The 19,599-nt window shown below is 41.8% G+C and overlaps 1 protein-coding gene across 2 annotated transcripts in view; it reads left to right on the forward strand.

The window, feature by feature from the left end:
* The window catches only part of Csmd1 (CUB and Sushi multiple domains 1), a 1,426,468-nt gene that overhangs the window by 1,086,811 nt on the left and 320,058 nt on the right, over positions 1-19,599 (forward strand). For both annotated transcript variants that reach the window (XM_041673587.1, XM_041673588.1), the window contains exon 11: positions 1,725-1,828. In XM_041673587.1, coding sequence (XP_041529521.1) covers positions 1,725-1,828 — 104 coding nt within the window. The remainder of the gene's footprint in view (positions 1-1,724; positions 1,829-19,599) is intronic.

The following is a 19,599-nucleotide window of genomic DNA, read 5'->3' on the forward strand; positions in this document are numbered from 1 at the left end:
GAGTCTTAGGAACACTGACCTCACTCCCAGCATCACTTACTTTTTATAAAAATAGTCTAACAGGGAAGCATTTGACTTCTTCTTACAAGGCATTCACACTCGGTCATAAGGTGCAATTCCTGTTTTCCCTCTCCCATCTGCCCCCTTCCTCACCTGCCCCCATGGGCCATTCTGTCACTCACCCATGCCTCTTTCTATATTATCATCTGTCCACTCAGTTATCCGTCTCCCATCATCTGCCCACACACCCATACTTCAATGTATCATGTACATAGCATCCATTGATCCGTTTATCATCCGTCATCCACTGATCAATCCATATGTTTATTTATTGTCACTCATCCATTCTCTGTCTATCACCTTACCAATCATCCACCCATCTACCCTTTAATCTACTTATTTATCACCCACCATCTATCTACCATTTACCCATCCTTCTGTCAATCTGCTTATTATCATCTGTCCATCCTTCTATGCATCCATTTAACTATCTGTCCATTCACTGATCTGTCTTCCACCCATCCAGTTATCTAACTAATATAGCATATATTTTCCCTTACTTTTCATCACCAATAACTCTATTATTTGTGTATTGCATCTATATATTCATATTTATATTTATCTACCATCTGTAATAATTTGTTAATATCTTCTTTGTATGCCTGGCTATCCAATACTTAGCCTATGTTCCTGACAGCTTTGATTGCCATTCCTCTTGATCGCAATATTGATCAACAAAGGGAATATTTGTTTGTTTGTTTGTTTAAGGAGAAAATTTCCTGTGGTCTACAAAGAAGGGGGTTCATATAGCTATAGTCTATTGGTGGGTCAAAAAGAAACCTGTCTAATATTTAATAAATGTTAGTCATCACATCCATATATGCTTTACATATATACTATATATAGTATTCTTTAATTGTGGTATATATTATATATGTGTGCCATTTTTATTATTATTTAAACACCAAAGCTGAAATTAGCTAAGGGTTATGTTGTTTTTTTGAATGATGTTTTAGCATAGGGAAATACATCTTGTTATCTTTTGGTTAACCACCTTCCTCCCCATCTATCTGTCTGTCTATCCTTCCTGCTTATACCTGCACACCATCCATCTATCCATCCATCCAATAGTCTAATCATGGTCAGATGGTGCATTTCATTGATTGAGAACTTGACTAGTGTGGGTACACCCTTCAATGCCATTCTCAGAAATAGAAAAGGGAAATGAAGAGAAGAAACTTCAAGGTTTTGCACAGCTAAGTGTAGTATTAGATCATAGCTTAGCCTCAGAAAGCTCTTATGTTATTGAGAATAGTATCAGGAGATCTACACAAGTAAATTTGAAAAGATTCATTGTAAGGTGCCCTTAAAATCAGGCCTCATTAGCAACAACGGTATTCTTCCTGTTTACATTGGCTTATTCTTTGTTAATACAATCACCTGGCTTGTGCTTTGTGGTTGGTAGACACAAATTAAGTGAAGTCAGGTTAATCTCATTTTAGAGCCCACAGTAAACTGAAACAAAAAGAACATTTTAATCCCACAGAATTCTCAGACTCAGGCAAACCAAACCTCGAGAATTCCTGCAGCAACTGGAGGCAGCTTGAGAACTGTTTGGTATCGATCTGACTTAAGAAGTCAAAGCTAACCATGAAACTGTAAAGGTACATGGCCAATGGAAGGTCTATTTTGTGCTATTAATTCTGTCTTTCCTTTGGATTTAGGTCATCAAGCTGGCTTTTGAGGAGTTTGAGCTGGAGAGAGGGTACGACACCCTGACAGTTGGAGATGCTGGGAAGGTGGGGGACACCAGATCCGTTTTGTATGTGTGAGTATGCCATTTCACTTCTCTTCTCAACATGCAGTTATGTGGGAAGATGTTGTTTGGTTTACCTTGATAAGTGCCCTCCCTGAAGATGCTAGGGGCAGTCGCTCTGCTTTTATCTGGGGACTAACAAAAGATCACATTTTATCAGTATGAACTGTTTTCACTAATCTTTTAAATGTATGTTCCTGGCAAAAAAATAAAATGAAAGTAACAGAGTAAAAGACAGAAATGAGGAAGCATGCGCTCCTCAGCTCAGGCATCCCTGTGGGTCCCCTCTCTTCCCTCCCCAGTGTGAACAGGTGTATTTGGAACGGTCGTTTTCTGGGATAATGCCATATATTTGCTTGGAACCATCATGCTCTACAAAACTACCCGGTCAAAGAGGCCAAGACTGCAGAATAAGTAGGCCAGAGTCCCACGAGGCTCAGGACAGTCTGCAGGAACCCTGCCAAAGGCCCCTGCTTGGGCCTGAAGCTTCAGTCTTTCTAACCCATCACAAAGTCCACTTTAGGTGCTTAGAGCTGTGGGTTTTTGTCAGTTCCCATCAGATCTGTTTTCATCAAAAGAAAACATGTGCTCTGGAAATGTCTATCTTTGAAGATCTTGAGCTGAGAGGGGAAAAAAATGTCCCCCTCTTCTCAGATTGCTTCAGGTAGTAACTCTGGAAACCACTGTCCTGGAAACGTCTGTCACTCATGGCGTGATGCGAAGGGACTTCCCTCCCCTTTCTCCGTCTGTGTGTATGCCATTATGTATTTCTTTTTTATCTTGGGAAAAGCGGCTCCTGACATCTTGGGAGCATGGAGAAGACAGCAAAGAGGTGCTGTAGCATTATCACTTTGTGAATTGCTTTCCTAGGAGGTAATATACATTTTTGAAAGCACCATGGTGCAACACCCATGCATGCGTGGGCCTATTGGTGGCCCAGCCTCGGCTATCTGGGGGCTTGAAACTTTTCACTCTTTCTATTGTCAACATGGTAGCAGATGAGCATCTCTTTTGGATTGTTATTGCCCATTCCCACTATGACTGACAGGAATTAATGCCATATGACTTGCTCATACTTTCCAATGGGTACAAAGGCAGCAAGAATTATTCCATGAACAAGTGTTACCCAGCACACCCCAGGTTGTCTAATGTACCCTGTATTTCCATTTCATCCTCTGAATTGTGGGTACATAGTGCTGCTATGCTTCTGTTAGTGATGGATCTCTCCTGGTTCCCAGCTAACAGTGTAGATGGAGACACCACTCCTTTGTTTCCCTACTGCTCAGATGTGAATAATCACACACAGAAACCATATTCATTGCAACACTGTTTGACCAATAGCTTATGTATATTTCTAGCTAACTCTTGCATCTCAAGTTAACCTATTTCTCTTAATCTGTGTATTGCCACAAGGGTGTGGCTGGTGGCTAATGTCTTTCTCCTTCAGCAGCAACATGGTCTCTCCCTGACTCCGCCTAATTTCTCTCTGTATCTCTGTTCAGATTTCCTACCTGGCTTTACTCTACTAAACCATTGGCTGAAACGGCTTCTTTAATAACCAGTGGTAATAAAACATATTCATAGCATACAGAGGGGAATCCCACATCATAACCGGACGCGGCAGAGGCAATTCCAAACAAGTTCTGCACTCCAGGTCTCTACTTCTGTAACATGGATGTCATTGTCCTTAAATGGCCTCTATGTGGATCTTCTCTTCCCACCTACACCTCTCCTTTTGCTTTTCCAGCAGCCGTGCAATGCAAAACTCTTCATGCCTTCTGTAGTTAATTCAATTGCCTTTAAGAAAAAATTGTTTGCAAGAAAATTTAAGAGCTAGAGAGTGTCATCATCTAGGATGTTACTCATTGTCCACCTGTCCTAAGAAATTTATGAAAATTTACATTTTCACCAAAGTGGAATATGAAAGTATTTATTTTCCCAAACCCATAACATTCTACATCTACACAAACACACATAAACGCAATCACATATTTGTAAATACTTATATATTTATTGTTTTAATTGTTATTTTAAAAACCATTGCAAATAAAATATTCAGACACTAAAATTAATCAGACCCATAGACTTTACAATTTAATAAATGTCTATGCAGTTATGGCAGCCATTCAGAATGGAAACAGTGGCACTCCACATGACATTTCATACTTTTGATATCAAGTATATTTTATACATTTCTCCACTACCAAAAAATGAAAAAGCCATGACAATTAGAACCAGAAACTCATTAGCTTTATTGGCATTATTGGAGGATTAGAATCATCCTAGTTGTCCATCATCAGAAAAATAGATAATGAAAATTTGGTGTATATATAATGGAATATTATTCATATTTTTAAAAATGTTATCACAAGATTTGTAGGAAAATTGAAAATCATAGAATATATAATATTAAGCAAGATCACACACTCTTAGGTTAAAAAATACATAACCTCATATTTTATTAGATCTAGCCAGTAATATGTATATATATACTGGCATAGTATAAGATGTAGAAAAGAGAATAAATGCTTGATATTATGGGATTAGGAAGAACTAGGTGTAGATAATAAACAAGAGTTATAATTATATATTTATAATAATACTTGCCAAATGGCTGGACCAAAAAATGAAATTTTTTTTTGCCTTTAAAAGCACAGAGTTCTCTAGGGTAGCACTGGGCACCTGTATTGTTGGTATGTTTCCATCCCCATAACAACTGGCCTTGGAACAGTGGCACCGTGTGGTGTGTGATGTAGCTGCAAACAGTCAAATAGTAGGTACACATGGACTAGGAATCAAAGATGGAGTTTCTGAGCTGATGCTACTTCCTGCCTCTATAATCCTAAGAGAAATCATTTTACCTCTGTGTCCCTCTGTCTCCATGGCTACAAAATATGTATAATAAACTTAACTAATAAATGTAAACCATACGTGAAATGGTTTTATTGTTGCCATAACATCCAATTTTAAAAGAACGCCACTCAAATAAATGAGAATGATTTTTAAATAAATGCAAGATTTAAAATATCAATGCAGTAAGGAAATGCCCTAGAACATCCCATGGGTTGCTATTAAGGATCTAAGCTCATACTCTCATTTTTTAAAAGGCTTTTTGTTGTTAAGAAAGCAATGGCAAACTATATGTTACAATGACATAAGTGTTATTAGGACCTCTTCGTAATAGCTCAGATCTATAAATGAAAATCTAAATGGCCGACTGAATCAAACTGAGGTGCCCTCCGGGAAACATAATGTAAGCAGAAGCAAAGCACATTTAATCTGCTGAAGCCAAGGAAGAAGAGCCATGGAGAGCTACTTCCTTAGTGTCTGGTCTGCACAGAGAAGGCAAATACTGGGGCCTCTCCTTGCTTCTGGAACAAACAGGTAAATCCAGATTAAACACCAACAACCCAACTGGAGTAAATATGTGCTACGCATTATTCTCAGTTTGGGCTTTATCATCTACTAGGACAAATGACAGATACACTAAGACCCTTTAAATAGCTAGCGATCTGTAGACTCAGGGAACCTCCTGATGTAGGTTCAGCATCACCACAGACTCAGCTTCCCATATGGTGGGCTAGTACTGAGTGCTTTGGATCTAGTATCTCACTGGTCCTCTTCTTGGGTGATCTCTATTAAGAACTTGGAAGATATTTAAAAAGGGAAATGACGTACTTAGCAAACAGCACATCCCAATGGGCTTTTCAGAGCTCTGATTTCTGCTCACAGATTTTATTTTCTCAAACTTTGTAACACAAATCAAAATCCCTAAGGGCTCAGGTTCATCTGTCACCCTACTCTTCCCACAAGAAGGATGGATTTTCTCAGGGTATTTGTATAGCATGGCAAACTCAAAAGAAAATGAAATAACTAACTTAACAGATCTCTGCTGAGCTCTTTCTGAGAATATATATTGACAATTTTCTCAAAATTAAATTGCAAACTGGCGAGGGGAGATATTGCTTTACCTGGCCTCACGCTAGCTGGCAGTAACAGGAGATTGCGTTAACTCGGATGTCCTGAGGATTGCAAGACAGGATATGGATTTTTAAATGTCCACCCCTCTATGGAGATGAAAGAATCTGTGTGCAAGTAGGCAGCCTCCAAACAGCTAGATACTTGGATTAGATAATAAGGAAATGAGTTGATCCCCAGGGAAACTTCACCCTGTCTTCAACTTGTTTCTAGAAAGAGCCCCTGTCTTGGTGTGGCTATGATTGGCATCTCCCTGCTGGCCTGAGATGAAAGAATTCATTCTCTTTATATCCAAAGAAAACCAGGCACCAGGGGGATGGCTCAATCCCAGGAACACAAAGCTTTGGAATCGATCCCCTGCACTCCCAAAAGAAGGGGAGAAAGAGAAAAAGAGAGAAAAATGAGAAGGGAAGAAAGAAAAAGTCACTGCCAGTCAGGTATCCTTGGTATGATCCCACAGAAACTCCCTTCATGATGGAGGACTTGGGCAAGTTCTATTAGGAATAACGACCAAAAAAAAAAAAAAAATCTCAATTTAAATATTGTCTAGAAAAAAATTAGCTTTTCACATTTATGAATTGTGATTAGAAATCAAATCAGTTAGCACTGAGGGAATGTATTCTGTGGCTCACGTGATCTAAAACTCACATCCAGATGATCTTGGAAACAGCAGCTCCCAGGTACCTGGAGTTCTGCCAGGCACTGTGGTTTGGAATTAGAGGTGTGCTCTGGTCTCCCGGTTTGTCCATTATTAGCTTCCCTTTGTGTTTAGGAAAAATACCTTTTCAAGCATAAAATGTTAGGACTTGGCAGGGAAAAGAAAAGTAACTGTGGTCCTGAGTTAGAGGAGTGATTCCCTCACTGCAGCAATTATAAGCGCTTTCTCTATAAACATCACCCTTAATGGCAGCAAGACAGTTTCCAACTGTGTCTTATACAATAGGAAGCATATTTCCGTGTGGGTAGATTTATTGATTGATTTTAGTCTTGAATGCGATGTCAGGAAATCTGATACATACCTAAGCATCCACGTGGTTTGATTTGAGTTCTCACATCTAAGTATTTTTGGCTTCTGTTGTCCAGTGTGTGCATTTGATTCTTTCTCATCCATCCGTGTGCCTAGTTCTCTCTGAGAAAATAGCATTACCAAAGTAACGTAAGCAAGAAAAGGATTTATTTTAGAGAAAGTTTCTAAATGGATAGAATCCTCATGCCAGGGAAGAGGTAGGATGGCATTGGGGACAGGAAGCTGGCTGTTAACATTTCATCGGCCTCCAGTAAGCAAAGAGAACAAACAGGAAATGGGGGGGGGGGCTATAAATCTAAGAGCCTGTCTCCATTCAGTGAGGTACTTCTGCCAGCAAGGTCATACCCCCTAACCTTCCATAGCTTCTCCAAACAGCACCACCGGCTGGGGAACCAGTGTTCATGTGCATGAGCACATGGGAGACATTTCTCATGGCAAACCGCCACAAGATACTTAGCAAACAGAGGTATTCATTTCAGTGGTACTACCATTCTCTTTTCCTTGAATGTTTTGCTGTCCTGGTGCCGCTCTCTTCTTTATGAGCTTGAGAAAAGCCGTGTATTGTACAAAAAAAACAACTTTCTAGAATTGAGGTAGACATGGCTAATTTACAATTTGCAGCAAACTGGCGCACTTCCTGTGTGCACTCTCTCAGTCCCTGTGCATAGAGCTCCAGCGTGTGTGTTGGTGTCACCTGATGACTGGGTATTTTCCGTCCTTAACTATTCAATCAGCAGGTTACGCACACTGGGCTGCCCATGCCCAGACAGTAAGTTCTGGTCTGCGGTCTAGTGTAATCTTCCTCTGCAAAGATGCATTTGTTTACCCAATGTGTAGTTGAAGATGCCGAGATTTACAGGTGTGGGTAGGAGTTTCCCTCACTTACCTTTCTGTCTTGTATCTGATCAGCCTGGCTTCATCACTAAGTAAGCTGCAATGCATGTGTGCGACTGCTTGCAGGAGAGTTGATGAGCCAGTGTTAGGATTCTGGTGTGAAAAGCGCAGTTGACTGGCAAAGCCACCATGGGGAACATTCTGGCTAAAATGTCTAAAAGAGTCTAAAAGGGTTAGAATGTTGCTCAGACTGCCACTGCCTCCTGACAGAGTTTCAATGCTCTGTAGATGCTGTGGGGATTACAGTATTCATAAGTCTGCTGTATTTATGTGCCCACATTTCTCTGCATTAATTCCCATGACTTTGACAATGGTCTTGGAATGTGTGGACATACCCACATATTGGAGTGAGCTGCTTGTTCATCCTAGCCACCCAGAACCAAAATAACCGCACAGAAACTATATTAATTAAATCACTGCTTGGCCCATTAGCTCTAGCTTCTTATTGGCTAACTCTTACATACTTTTACGTAACTCTTAACTCAGTTCTATTAATCTGTGTATCGCCACGTGGCTGTGGCTTACTGGCTAAAGTTTCAGCATGTCTTACTCTGGATTGTGGCTCCATGGTGTCTTTCTGACTCTGCCTTCTTCCTACCAGCATTCAGTCCAGTTTTTCCTGCCTCCCAAGTTCTGCCCTATCAACAGGCCAAGGCAGTTTCTTTATTCATTAACCAATAGAAACAATACATAGACAAAAGGACCTCCCATACCTCTTCATTCATGATGCTGGTCTTAGTCTGCCCCACCCCTGCAGGTTCCATATGACTTGAGTAGTAAAGCCCATTTTATAAGAAGCATGACTGTGTCACTATTCTGCATGCCTCTGCTGCTGTCCCTCCCGCCTGCCTGCTTTCCTTAGTTCCACTTTCCCATGTTCATCACCGGAACTTCAGTGCTGTTTCTGACCTTCTACTTGTATCCAACAACCACCTTTACTGTGGAAATTTCCCCTGCACTGTGTCACCATTTCCTTCCTTATTTTATGTTGGGTCTTGCATTTAATTGGTTTTAGTGGGGTTTTTTTGTCTGTATTGTTTTGTTAATTTGTTTACATTTTCATTTGTGAATTCTACTTTAAATCATGGATAATCCACTTTTGTATGATTGGAGGTTTTTTGTTTTGTTTTGTTTGTTTGTTTGTTTTTGCTATCACATTTGCACTAATGGCTTCAAGTTTAATTCCATCTTGGTCACAGGACACATTTTATACGATTCTGCTTTTGGCTGGCCAGGAGCTCCTAAGTAGTCCATGTAGCTTCAAAGCCATAGCAATCCCAGGCTTCAGAAAGCACCACCACACCAAGTTGCTAACCACATAAAGCTGAAGTAATAATGAATATGGGGCTCTGCCTGTGCCGCATTCTGATTTACCTTCTGAACCCTTTCCCTAAATCTTGTCTCCTGATTGGGTCCTTGCCTCCCTGCACAGTTATAGAAGGGGATGTTATTGTTGTTTTAAAATCTCCCTTCTCCTGTTGATAGTGTCATGAAGTTGGTCTTTGTAGTACCATGGTGGTTGTTACGGGTATTAAACACTTGATCTGTGATATTCTATATTTTCACTCCCTGCTCATCTCCAGCACATTTCTACAAACGCATTGGTTTAAAGAGCAGAATTCATAGTCTCTTAGTTCTGAATAGAGTTCCGTGGGCCAGCATCGCTGTGAGCTAGGTTAGCCCTGGAGATTCTGGGGTGGAACCCATTGTCCTCTCCTGCTCTGGCGGCTGCAGCAGGCCTGGGCTCTTGTCTGTATTGCTGCCTCTGTCCTTACCTGGCCTCTACCCTCTAATGGCTCCCTCTGCTCATCCCTTATGCATTAATTCTGGATATCCTTTGCAGCTTACCTGGCCCTAAGCTCTTTATTGAGTTAGATCCAGGATATTAACAATATCCTGGTGCAAAGGTTTGAGGCATGGATGTGGGTGAAACTGTCATTCACCTTTACAGCTGGGATCCACAGTGAAATGCCAAGGACTCTGGAAAACTCACTAACCCCCAGATCCCTTTGCCTGTCTACCAGACCAACAAGCCGGTGTTGTAAATACCGACCTGGTTTGTGAGGTTTGCTTTAATTATTAAACGTGATTCACAGAACTCATGATGAAGAGATGAGTCTTTCCACTCCATCCTCTCTTCCTTCTCAATCTGGAAGCTTCCAGCTTCCTGCTACAGCACTCTTTTTCTTCCTAATGAATTTCCCAGAAATTTCAAAGGGGATGGATTGGCTACCTGACCTTAATTTGTAGTGGCAAACTTTGGCCTAAGAGTTTTCCTCTTTTTGTAGAATTCCGGGACACAGTACTTGTGGTTGGCAGTTTAGCTTCTGGCCTCTGAAGTCCCACATGGGAATCTGTGTCATCTACATCGTGTGTTCCCTCTGGTCTTCAAAGTTTTCCCTTTCTTTTGTTTTCAAAAATAAATTGCATTTGTCTTTGAGTGGATTTGCTGGTATTGAGTTCACATCAGTTCTAGGATTTATAGTTTATGTTTCTTACCAACTCTGATAAATTTCATGTCAAAAGTTGCTTGTCGTAACACTCCATTGACTTCTTCTTTATGCTCCAAACCCTGCTTTGTCATCTCCGCCCCTGTGCAATGAGCATTGTCCCCAAGCTCCTTTCACTTACCTGTTGACCCCTCCTTCTAAATGACACCCAGAGGGTGAGTCTTATTTTAATTGACTGTTTATTTTTAGTTCACTTTTCCTTCAAATTTTATTGAAAACAGCTTACATTTCTTTGCTAAGATTTCCTTCTCTATTCCTACACGATTGAGAGAATTTGCAAAGGTCATGTGTGGTTTCTTAGATGTGTGTCCTTTGAAAATCTGGTGCCCAACTCCCAACTAGGATTCCCTTCAGTAGTTGGTGGATCACGTCTGCTCACTCAGGTTGTGATTTTTCTCAAGTCTTTGTTTGATGATTGCATCCTGGAGATCTTTTCTGTCTTGTTAGGATGGGCAAAAGACTGGTTGAGCCCTTTATTTCAGAAGGTGTGCCTTATGCATCAGCACTGGGCTTGACCTCTTGCTGTGGCTGGTCCCCTGATGATTTTAATTATCACTGTGCTGTTGCTTTGCTTAGAGGCGAGCGCTCAACTGATGGCACTCGGGAATGGACCACATCATCTCTCAAAGCTTGATGTAATAATCCAATGGGGTGCGTAACTGCTCGTCTTTGGGGTCTCCTCATAGTATCGTACACCTGGACCCTCGACTTTGCTTGACTCTGCTGAAGGAGGCATCAAACTTATATCTGCAGATATATTTCTCCAGGGCAGGCTGTCTGTGGCTAGGTCTATTTTGCCAGTTCCTCCCCATTCAAATGGAGCCTTGAAGGTGAGGGACATGGCTCTGTTGCCTTGAAAAAATGAAAGAATGTCAGGAAGGAGCTAGAGACCCTGTATCCATATAAAAAGTCAGGTATGATGATACACTCTTCTGACCTGAAGCTGGCGATTCGGGAACAGGTTGATCACTAGAGCTTACTGGCTAGACAGTCTAGCTGAACTTGCAAGTCCAGGCCAATGAGAAAGCCTGCCTTACAAACAAGGTGGTTGACTCCTGAGGGACAACACCTGGGATTGACCACTGGCCTACACACACACACACACACACACACACACACACACACACACACACACGTTTTTTTGTTTAAACAAAATTGATAAAATGGAAAGTGGGATTTTGTAGCCACAGGGAAGGAGGGCATCTTAACTGGCTTCTGTTGGCAGCTCTGTAGTCTATGTACTGGTGGTACCCATGTGGCTGGAGGTCAGGTAGGCCATATACTCAACTGTTGCTTATTTGGGGCTATGGCCCAGCTTTCATTGCTCCTCCTTTTTGTAAACATGTCTTCTGTCTGCTTCATGGACTGTTTCTAGGACTTTAGCTTTATAACACACACACAGGGTCTGGGGGGGGGGGGAGGCATAAAAGAGGATCTTCATGACCAGAGGGGTGGTCAACCACATCCCATAGCCTGACTGTACTAAGTAAAAAAAATTGAGAAATTGGCATCCTTGGGGGGGGGGGCTCTGTCAAATTTTTTTATCCCTTTGATCTGTGGAATCAAAAGGTTTGTATTTGATATTTTTAGATGGCTCAAGTGATCATCGTGGCGTGAGTTAGTGAAGTGAAAGAAGAGACTGCACATGATTGGTGTAACTCATAACTTTTCCCATGTCATCTGACTACTTATGGTTGGTCTACCTCAACACCTTTCCCATGCCATCTGACTTGAATAGACCCCAACTCAGTGATCTTTCTATCACATTGTGAGAGACTAACATGACAATCAATGTAAAAACCAGTCCACTCCAGCATCTCCACTGCCACAAGAACTCCTCTGTGGGAACATCGGAGACCCTAACACACACACACACACACACACACACACACACACACACGCCATTTCTCATCAGAGCATTACATGTGACATGTTCTCTAAATCCTACCTGCTTGGTAAATTTTCAGAGTCAGCTTGATTTCTGTGTTAAGGTCTCATCCCTTCCCACCCACCCTACTCATGTAGTGGTACCTGTCACATATACCCAATCATTCTGAGTGACAGGATCCCATGTTCATGATAGGTGGACTGAGTCAGAACTCACTTCATTTCTCCTAGGGCTGACACTCTAGTCTGCATGAATATGTATGAATTGCAATAGAGACTCCCCAGATAAAGAGTTTAAAGTTCTTCCTACTTTATTTGTTGAACAACTCAGTAATCTTCTGCCTCTATGTGACTCCAGGCTTTTGCACCAGGATGTCCCTGAATGTGTTGATATTTTACTCCATTTATGGGTTGACTGTTTTGCCCATTTTAGAACATGCCTGTGTTTATTTCTGGGAATCTGCACCTCACATTGAATGGACCTAATGTATGCATATGTCCCCACAAATTGCGCTATTTAAACCGTATGCCCATGCTAGCCTCTCAAAGTGTTCATAAACCACACTGTAAGCCTGCTAAGAGGTTCAGGTGTGGGCCACTTTTTATCTTGGGGTCAGCACTTCCTTCTCAATGACCTAATTCATAATTAAAATTGGCGTATTAAAGGTTAGCTCCCCTTTTCCTCCAGGCGCTCCCTGGAGGAAAGCAGGTGTGGCATACAGCAGGTGCTGCTAGATGACACCAATTTCCTGTCTTGACAGCTGTGTGGCACAATCAGGTTTTCTTCCCCCCTCCCAGCTTTGAGCAATTTAAAACTAGCATAGAGTAGAACGGAAATGCCTTGTGCCTTTATCTGTTGTATCAACACAGACGCAGACCTATGTCACCCCGACCTGAGTCGGGGTAGGGAGCAGGTCCTTTGCCGCCCAAGACACTACTTGTCCCTGCCCTATCACACGTCTGGTTTACCCCAACCCCTTCTCTGCTCACCACAGGACTGTCCTTTTGAGGCTGTCACATAAACAGAACATTCTTGATTGCTTTTGGGAGTTCAAGTCAAGTGAAAAGTGGTACAACCATTTTCAAAGAGAGGCGAGCAGGTTCGTGGGAAGGCAAAGAGGCATCAATTACAACAGCAATCTCATTATTGTGCAGAGATTCACCTTGGGATAAACTCCTGCATGAACATCTTGGCTCCTCTGACGATAACTGTCAAGAATGAGGAGAAGCACAAATATTCTCCAGCAGAGAAGTGGGCCAGTATATGGTACACTGGCTGAGAGAGATGCTGCTTAGCACCTCAAAGGCCAGCTAAGAAGCTGTTGGCACACCATTGCAGCAGGTTTTCCCGGGCGTGCCTGTGAGTGAAGGAGGCCTGCCACTTTCTGCCACCTTTCCCTGTCAAATGCAGGCAGGTCTTGGAAGTGAGGGTCAAAATGCTGAACTCTTCAGTAGGAACAGAGGGAAGATGTCTTCAGAAATGGGATTGTTTGATTCTCTCTCACTCTCTCCTCTTCCTCTTTTAATACCAAGGTGGATGCTGGAAGTTCAGTCTGAGATGGGAAAGGGAATCTCATTGTTCAGGGAGGTTAAATGCCAAGAAACGCACCCCGTCACAAATGAAGCTAGCCCATGCGCCAGGGGCCTGGGCATTGCGCATTTGATCCCAGTGTGCTGAAACCTAGAGGCTGATGAATTAGTAGTTAAGAATACTTATATACTTATATTTTCATTGTAAGAAAAAAGCAAACAGGGAACACCGGGGGCAAACCGAATGCAAGAACACATTAGAAAAATTATCCATTATGATCAAGTAGGCTTCATCCCAGAGATGCAGGGCTGGTTCAACATACACAAATCTATCAATGTAATCCAGCATATAAATCAACTGAAAGAAAAAAACCATATGATCATTGCATTAGATGCTGAAAAAGCATTTGACAAAATTCAACACCCCTTTATGATAAAAGTCTTGGAGAGATTAGGGATACAAGGGTCATACCTAAATATAATAAAAGCTATTTACAGCAAGCCGTCAGCTAACATTAAATTAAATGTAGAAAAACTCAAAGACATCCCACTAAAATCAGGAACACGACAAGGATGTCCACTCTCTCCATACCTCTTCAATATAGTGCTTGAAGTTCTAGCAATAGCAATAAGACAACATAAAGGGATCAAGGGGATTCGTATCGGAAAAGAAGAAGTTAAGCTCTCGTTATTTGCAGATGATATGATAGTATACATAAGCGACCCCAAAAACTCTACCAAAGAACTCCTACAGCTGATAAGCACCTTTAGTAATGTGGCAGGATACAAGATCAACTCCAAAAAATCAGTGGCCTTGCTATACACTAAGGATAAGGAAACAGAGAGGGAAATTAGAGAAGCATCACCTTTCACGATAGCCACAAATAGCATAAAATATCTTGGGGTAACTCTGACCAAGGATGTAAAAGATCTATTTGACAAGAACTTTAAGTCTTTGAAGAAAGAAATTGAAGAGGACACCAGAAAATGGAAAGATCTTCCTTGCTCCTGGATTGGGAGGATCAACATAGTAAAAATGGCAATTCTACCAAAAGCAATCTATAGATTCAATGCAATCCCCATCAAGATCCCTTCAAAATTCTTCACAGATCTGGAGAAGACAATAATCAACTTTATATGGAAAAACAAAAAACCCAGGATAGCCAAAACAATCTTATACAACAAAGGAGCGTCTGGAGGCATTACCATCCCTGACTTCAAACTCTACTACAGAGCTACAGTATTGAAAACAGCTTGGTATTGGCATAAAAACAGAGAAGTCGACCAATGGAATCGAATAGAAGACCCTGACATTAACCCACAAACCTATGAACACCTGATTTTTGATAAAGGAGCTAAAAGTATACAATGGAAAAAAGAGAGCATCTTCAACAAATTGTTCTGGCAAAACTGGATGTCAACCTGTAGAAGAATGAAAATAGATCCATATCTATCACCATGCACAAAACTCAAGTCCAAATGGATTAAAGACCTCAATATCAGTCTGAACACACTAAACCTGATAGAAGAGAAAGTGGGAAGTACTCTACAACACATGGGCACAGGAGACCACTTCTTACATACAACCCCAGCAGCACAGACATTAAGGACCTCATTGAATAAATGGGACCTCCTGAGACTGAGAAGCTTCTGTAAAGCAAAGGACACTGTCGCTAAGACACAAAGGCAACCCACTAACTGGGAGAAGATCTTCACCAACCCCGCAACTGACACAGGTCTGATCTCCAAAATATATAAAGAACTCAAGAAACTAGACTGTAAAAGGCTAACCAACCCAATTATCAAATGGGGCATTGAGCTGAACAGAGAATTCTCAACAGAAGAACTTCAAATGGCCAAAAGACACTTAAGGTCATGCTCAACTTCCTTAGCGATCAGGGAAATGCAAATCAAGACAACTTTAAGATACCATCTTACACCTGTCAGAATGGCTAAAATAAAAAACACCAATGATAGCCTTTGTTGGAGAGGTTGTGGAGAAAGGGGTACACTCATCCATTGCTGGTGGGAATGCAAACTTGTGCAACCACTTTGGAAAGCAGTGTGGCGGTTTCTCAGGAAATTTGGGATCAACTTACCCCTGGACCCCGCAATACCACTCTTGGGAATATACCCAAGAGAGGCCTTATCATACAACAAAAGTATATGCTCTACTATGTTCATAGCAGCATTGTTTGTCATAGCCAGAACCTGGAAACAACCTAGATGCCCTTCAATGGAAGAATGGATGAAGAAAGTATGGAATATATACATATTAGAGTATTATTCAGCAGTAAGAAACAAGGACTTCTTGAATTTTGCATACAAATGGATGGAAATAGAAAACACTATCCTGAGTGAGGTAAGCCAGACACAAAAAGAGGAACATGGGATGTACTCACTCATATTTGGTTTCTAGCCATAAACCAAGGACATTGAGCCTATAATTAGTGATCCTAGAGAAGCTAAATAAGGAGAACCCAAAGAAAAACATATAGGCATCCTCCTGAATATTAACCTTCAGCAAGCGATGAAAGGAGACAGAGACAGAGACCCACATTGGAGCACAGGACTGAATTCTCAAGGTCCAAATCAGGAGCAGAAGGAGAGAGAGCACGAGCAAGGAACTCAGGACCATGAGGGGTGCACCCACACACTGAGACAATGGGGATGTTCTACTGGGAACTCATCAAGACCAGCTGGCCTGGGTCTGGAAAAGCCTGGGATAAAACCGGACTCTCTGAACATAACAGACAATGAGGACTACTGAGAACTCAAGAACAATGGCACTGGGTTTCTGTTCCTACTGCACGTACTGGCTTTGTGGGAGCCTAGGCAGTTTGGATGCTCAACTTACTAGACCTGGATGGAGGTGGGGGGTTCCTTGGACTTCCCACAGGACAGGGAACCCTGATTGCTTTTCGGGCTGGGGGGGGGACTTAATTAGGGGAGGGGGAGGGAAATGGGAGGCGGTGGCTGGGAAGAGACAGAAATCTTTAATAAATAAATAAATTAATAAAAAAAAGAAAAAAAAGAAAAAAAAAAAGAAAAAAGCAAACATCAGGGCTGATTTTGTAGCTCGGTGTAGAGCCCTTGGCCAGTATTCAAGAGGCTCTGGCTTCCATCTCCAGTACAACAGAAAAAACAGTATTGTGAGAGGCAACCTGGAGTGGAAGTCACCCGAAGCAGTCTGGCAGCTGGAATGGTGTAACCTGACTTGAGCTCTCAGGTGTGGTTTAATTAGAATGCTTTTATTCTGAGCATTAATAAAGGTACGGGATCAATCATCGTTGGTTTATTTGAAACTGTGACTGTTGAGGAAAAAAAAGGTTCCAAAGTTGGTGTTTTCCTTCGTGCTCAAGTACTCTAGTAAAGCTAACGCTTGGTTTAATTTCAGTTTCAAATGATTGTAAAAATATAAATAGATAAATTAATTAATTAATAAATACACAAACAAATAAATCCTATTTCAAAAGCACAAGCAGCTGTAAGGGACAAAGAGTCTGTGGGCTCGCTTTGCTTCAAACAGCTTTCTCCCTCTCCCTCTCTCCCTCTCCATCTCTCCTTCCTCTCTCTCTCTCTCTCTCTCTCTCTCCCTCTCTCTGTCAGTGCTATCAAACTACGGTTTATAAATCTCAAAGAGCTATTCAAAGACAATGTTTCCTTTTGTTTGAAACTATTTAAACTACTTTCGACTTAGAAGCATTCTATAAAATATTTTTTAATTTTAGGCTAGTTAAAAACGTTAATTAGCATTCAACTAATTAGTACAAAAAGAATTAATTGCGACAAAGTATGATTGCAGCCCTTTTTCGCATGCATGCCAATAAAATAATTTGGAGGCTTAAAATAAATTCTAAAATGGGACTGACTGCAGGAACAGGGTTTGACATTTGATTGAGTGAGCTATGCAAGTAGCTGCCAGTATGCTTGCCTATTCAATTTCGAGTGAATTCACAGAGTAAGACTGGATTAAAATAAAGTGCAGTGGACAAATAAAAGAAATTCAAACATGCACCTCAGCGTGAGCCTGAAGTAGTTAGTTACTTTGGAAGTAAGCATCTTTGCAATGGGTGTGGATTTTCTGTGTGATACTTATGTTTCTTAACAACTTAAATTAAATACCTGGCAAGAAAGAAACTAGAGAAGATGCTAAGTGAAGAGAGACCCCAGTGGACTGCTCAGGGATGGCCTATGTTCAAGCCAAACCTTAGCAAAGGAAGAGGCAGTGTCTGGGGGACTGAGGGTCACTGTAGTCAGGAAATCCTCCCTGGCCTCATTTCCCTCAACAGAAGCTTCCTGCTACTATCAAGAGAAATTCAGGCTTCCAGCCTTCATCATTGCCATTTGTCTCTCCTCATTCACCTAAGGAAGCAAGTGCCAGCTCAGAGCAGGGAATAAAGAGCAAGAAAGAACGGGAAGAGGAAGGCAATGCTACGGACAATAACTGGAGGAAACCAGAGAAAACAGACACGGACCTCAGCCCAGGAGAAGGAGTACTGTTGGGCTGAGACCGATAAGCTGATGAAGGGCTTGCTGTGCAAATAACAGCAGTCAAGCTCAGATACTCAGAAGCCACAGAAATGCTGGCTGGGTGCATCATCTGCCTATGATTCTAGGCTTGGAAAGCAACAGAGACAGGGGATCCTCAGAGCAAGCTGACTAGTGAGACCAGCCATATTATGTGCTGAGTTTGGTTTAGAGACCTTGCTACAAAGCAATGGCTTTAAGATTAGATACGATCATTCTATGGCATAGTCACATACTTGGGAATGACCGCCTAAGAAAGGAAAACGGGAAGAAAATGAAAATAAACTAAGCAAGGGGCAAAGGAGTAGCTAGAACCCCCACTGCTCTACATACAGCAGCCTTGACTAGTTGAGAGTAGCTGCGGAACTGAATATATGGTGATGTGCATGAGGACCTCATGAACTGCAATGAGAAACACAAGGCACGTGAGATTTTTCAAAAACCAGCAGGACAGGAAAGGTATATTCCTCTCATCCTGAAAATGTTCCTTTTCAAGGGCATATTTTTGATTCTTGGTTTAGGCAGCTTGGTCAAACACAAATCCTTTGTTGGGTGAGAATGCTTGGGAAGACAAAGGATGCTTCTAATCCTGCATTAGAGAGACGAAGGATGATTAGTACGGACATTAGTAGGGGGCACGGGACATGAAGGCCTTTACTAAACAGCGTGCAGAGGAAACAGACAAAATCTAGCTGCACCATTAGTGATCAGCCAAAAGTCAATGCAAAGCCCTTGAGAGGTGACTACAGAATTAGCAGAAGAGGTGCTCAAATATACCCTGGCCACACTAAATTGCCATTGGAGATACGAAGAACTTTCCTGCTCAGATACCATTGATGGGAATGTAAATAGAACACTCGGTCTAGACCCTTGAAGACAGAAATCAAAATTATGGAAACAGAAATCAGAAAATACAAATCGCATGCCTGGGAATTTGTAACAGGTAACATGAAGAGTTATATTGTGGAAAACCTGCACACCTGTTACGTCAGCCCTATGGGTCATCTACCAAGCTCATGAACGTTTTAGCAGGCCTTGAGTTATCCATACCTGGGAGTCCCACTCAGCGATGGGAAGGGGGGAACTGATAGTATACAAGTCATATGACTGATCTGGGGAACTAAGCCAAGCAGACAAAGCCAGTTTAAAACAGGCAAACTGTGGTCTCATTCATGCAATAGCGTGATGAAGGAATTTGGAGCTAGAGACAGACTCGTGGTTGCCAGTGATATGTGGCAAGAAGGAGAGGGCGTGTGGCGCGTCTTTGAAGATGGGCTGTGGGGAATTTCACTGTATTGACCACAACCTGGATTCCCAAGACTACATGTGTGTTGAAGAGAGTTACACACACACACACACACACACACACACACACACACACACACAGAGAGAGAGAGAGAGAGAGAGAGAGAGAGAGAGAGAGAGAG

The sequence above is a fragment of the Microtus oregoni genome, unplaced genomic scaffold, assembly GCF_018167655.1.
Source record: "Microtus oregoni isolate MIOR12 unplaced genomic scaffold, Mior012 000024F_ref0000369, whole genome shotgun sequence".
Taxonomy (NCBI): domain Eukaryota; kingdom Metazoa; phylum Chordata; class Mammalia; order Rodentia; family Cricetidae; genus Microtus; species Microtus oregoni.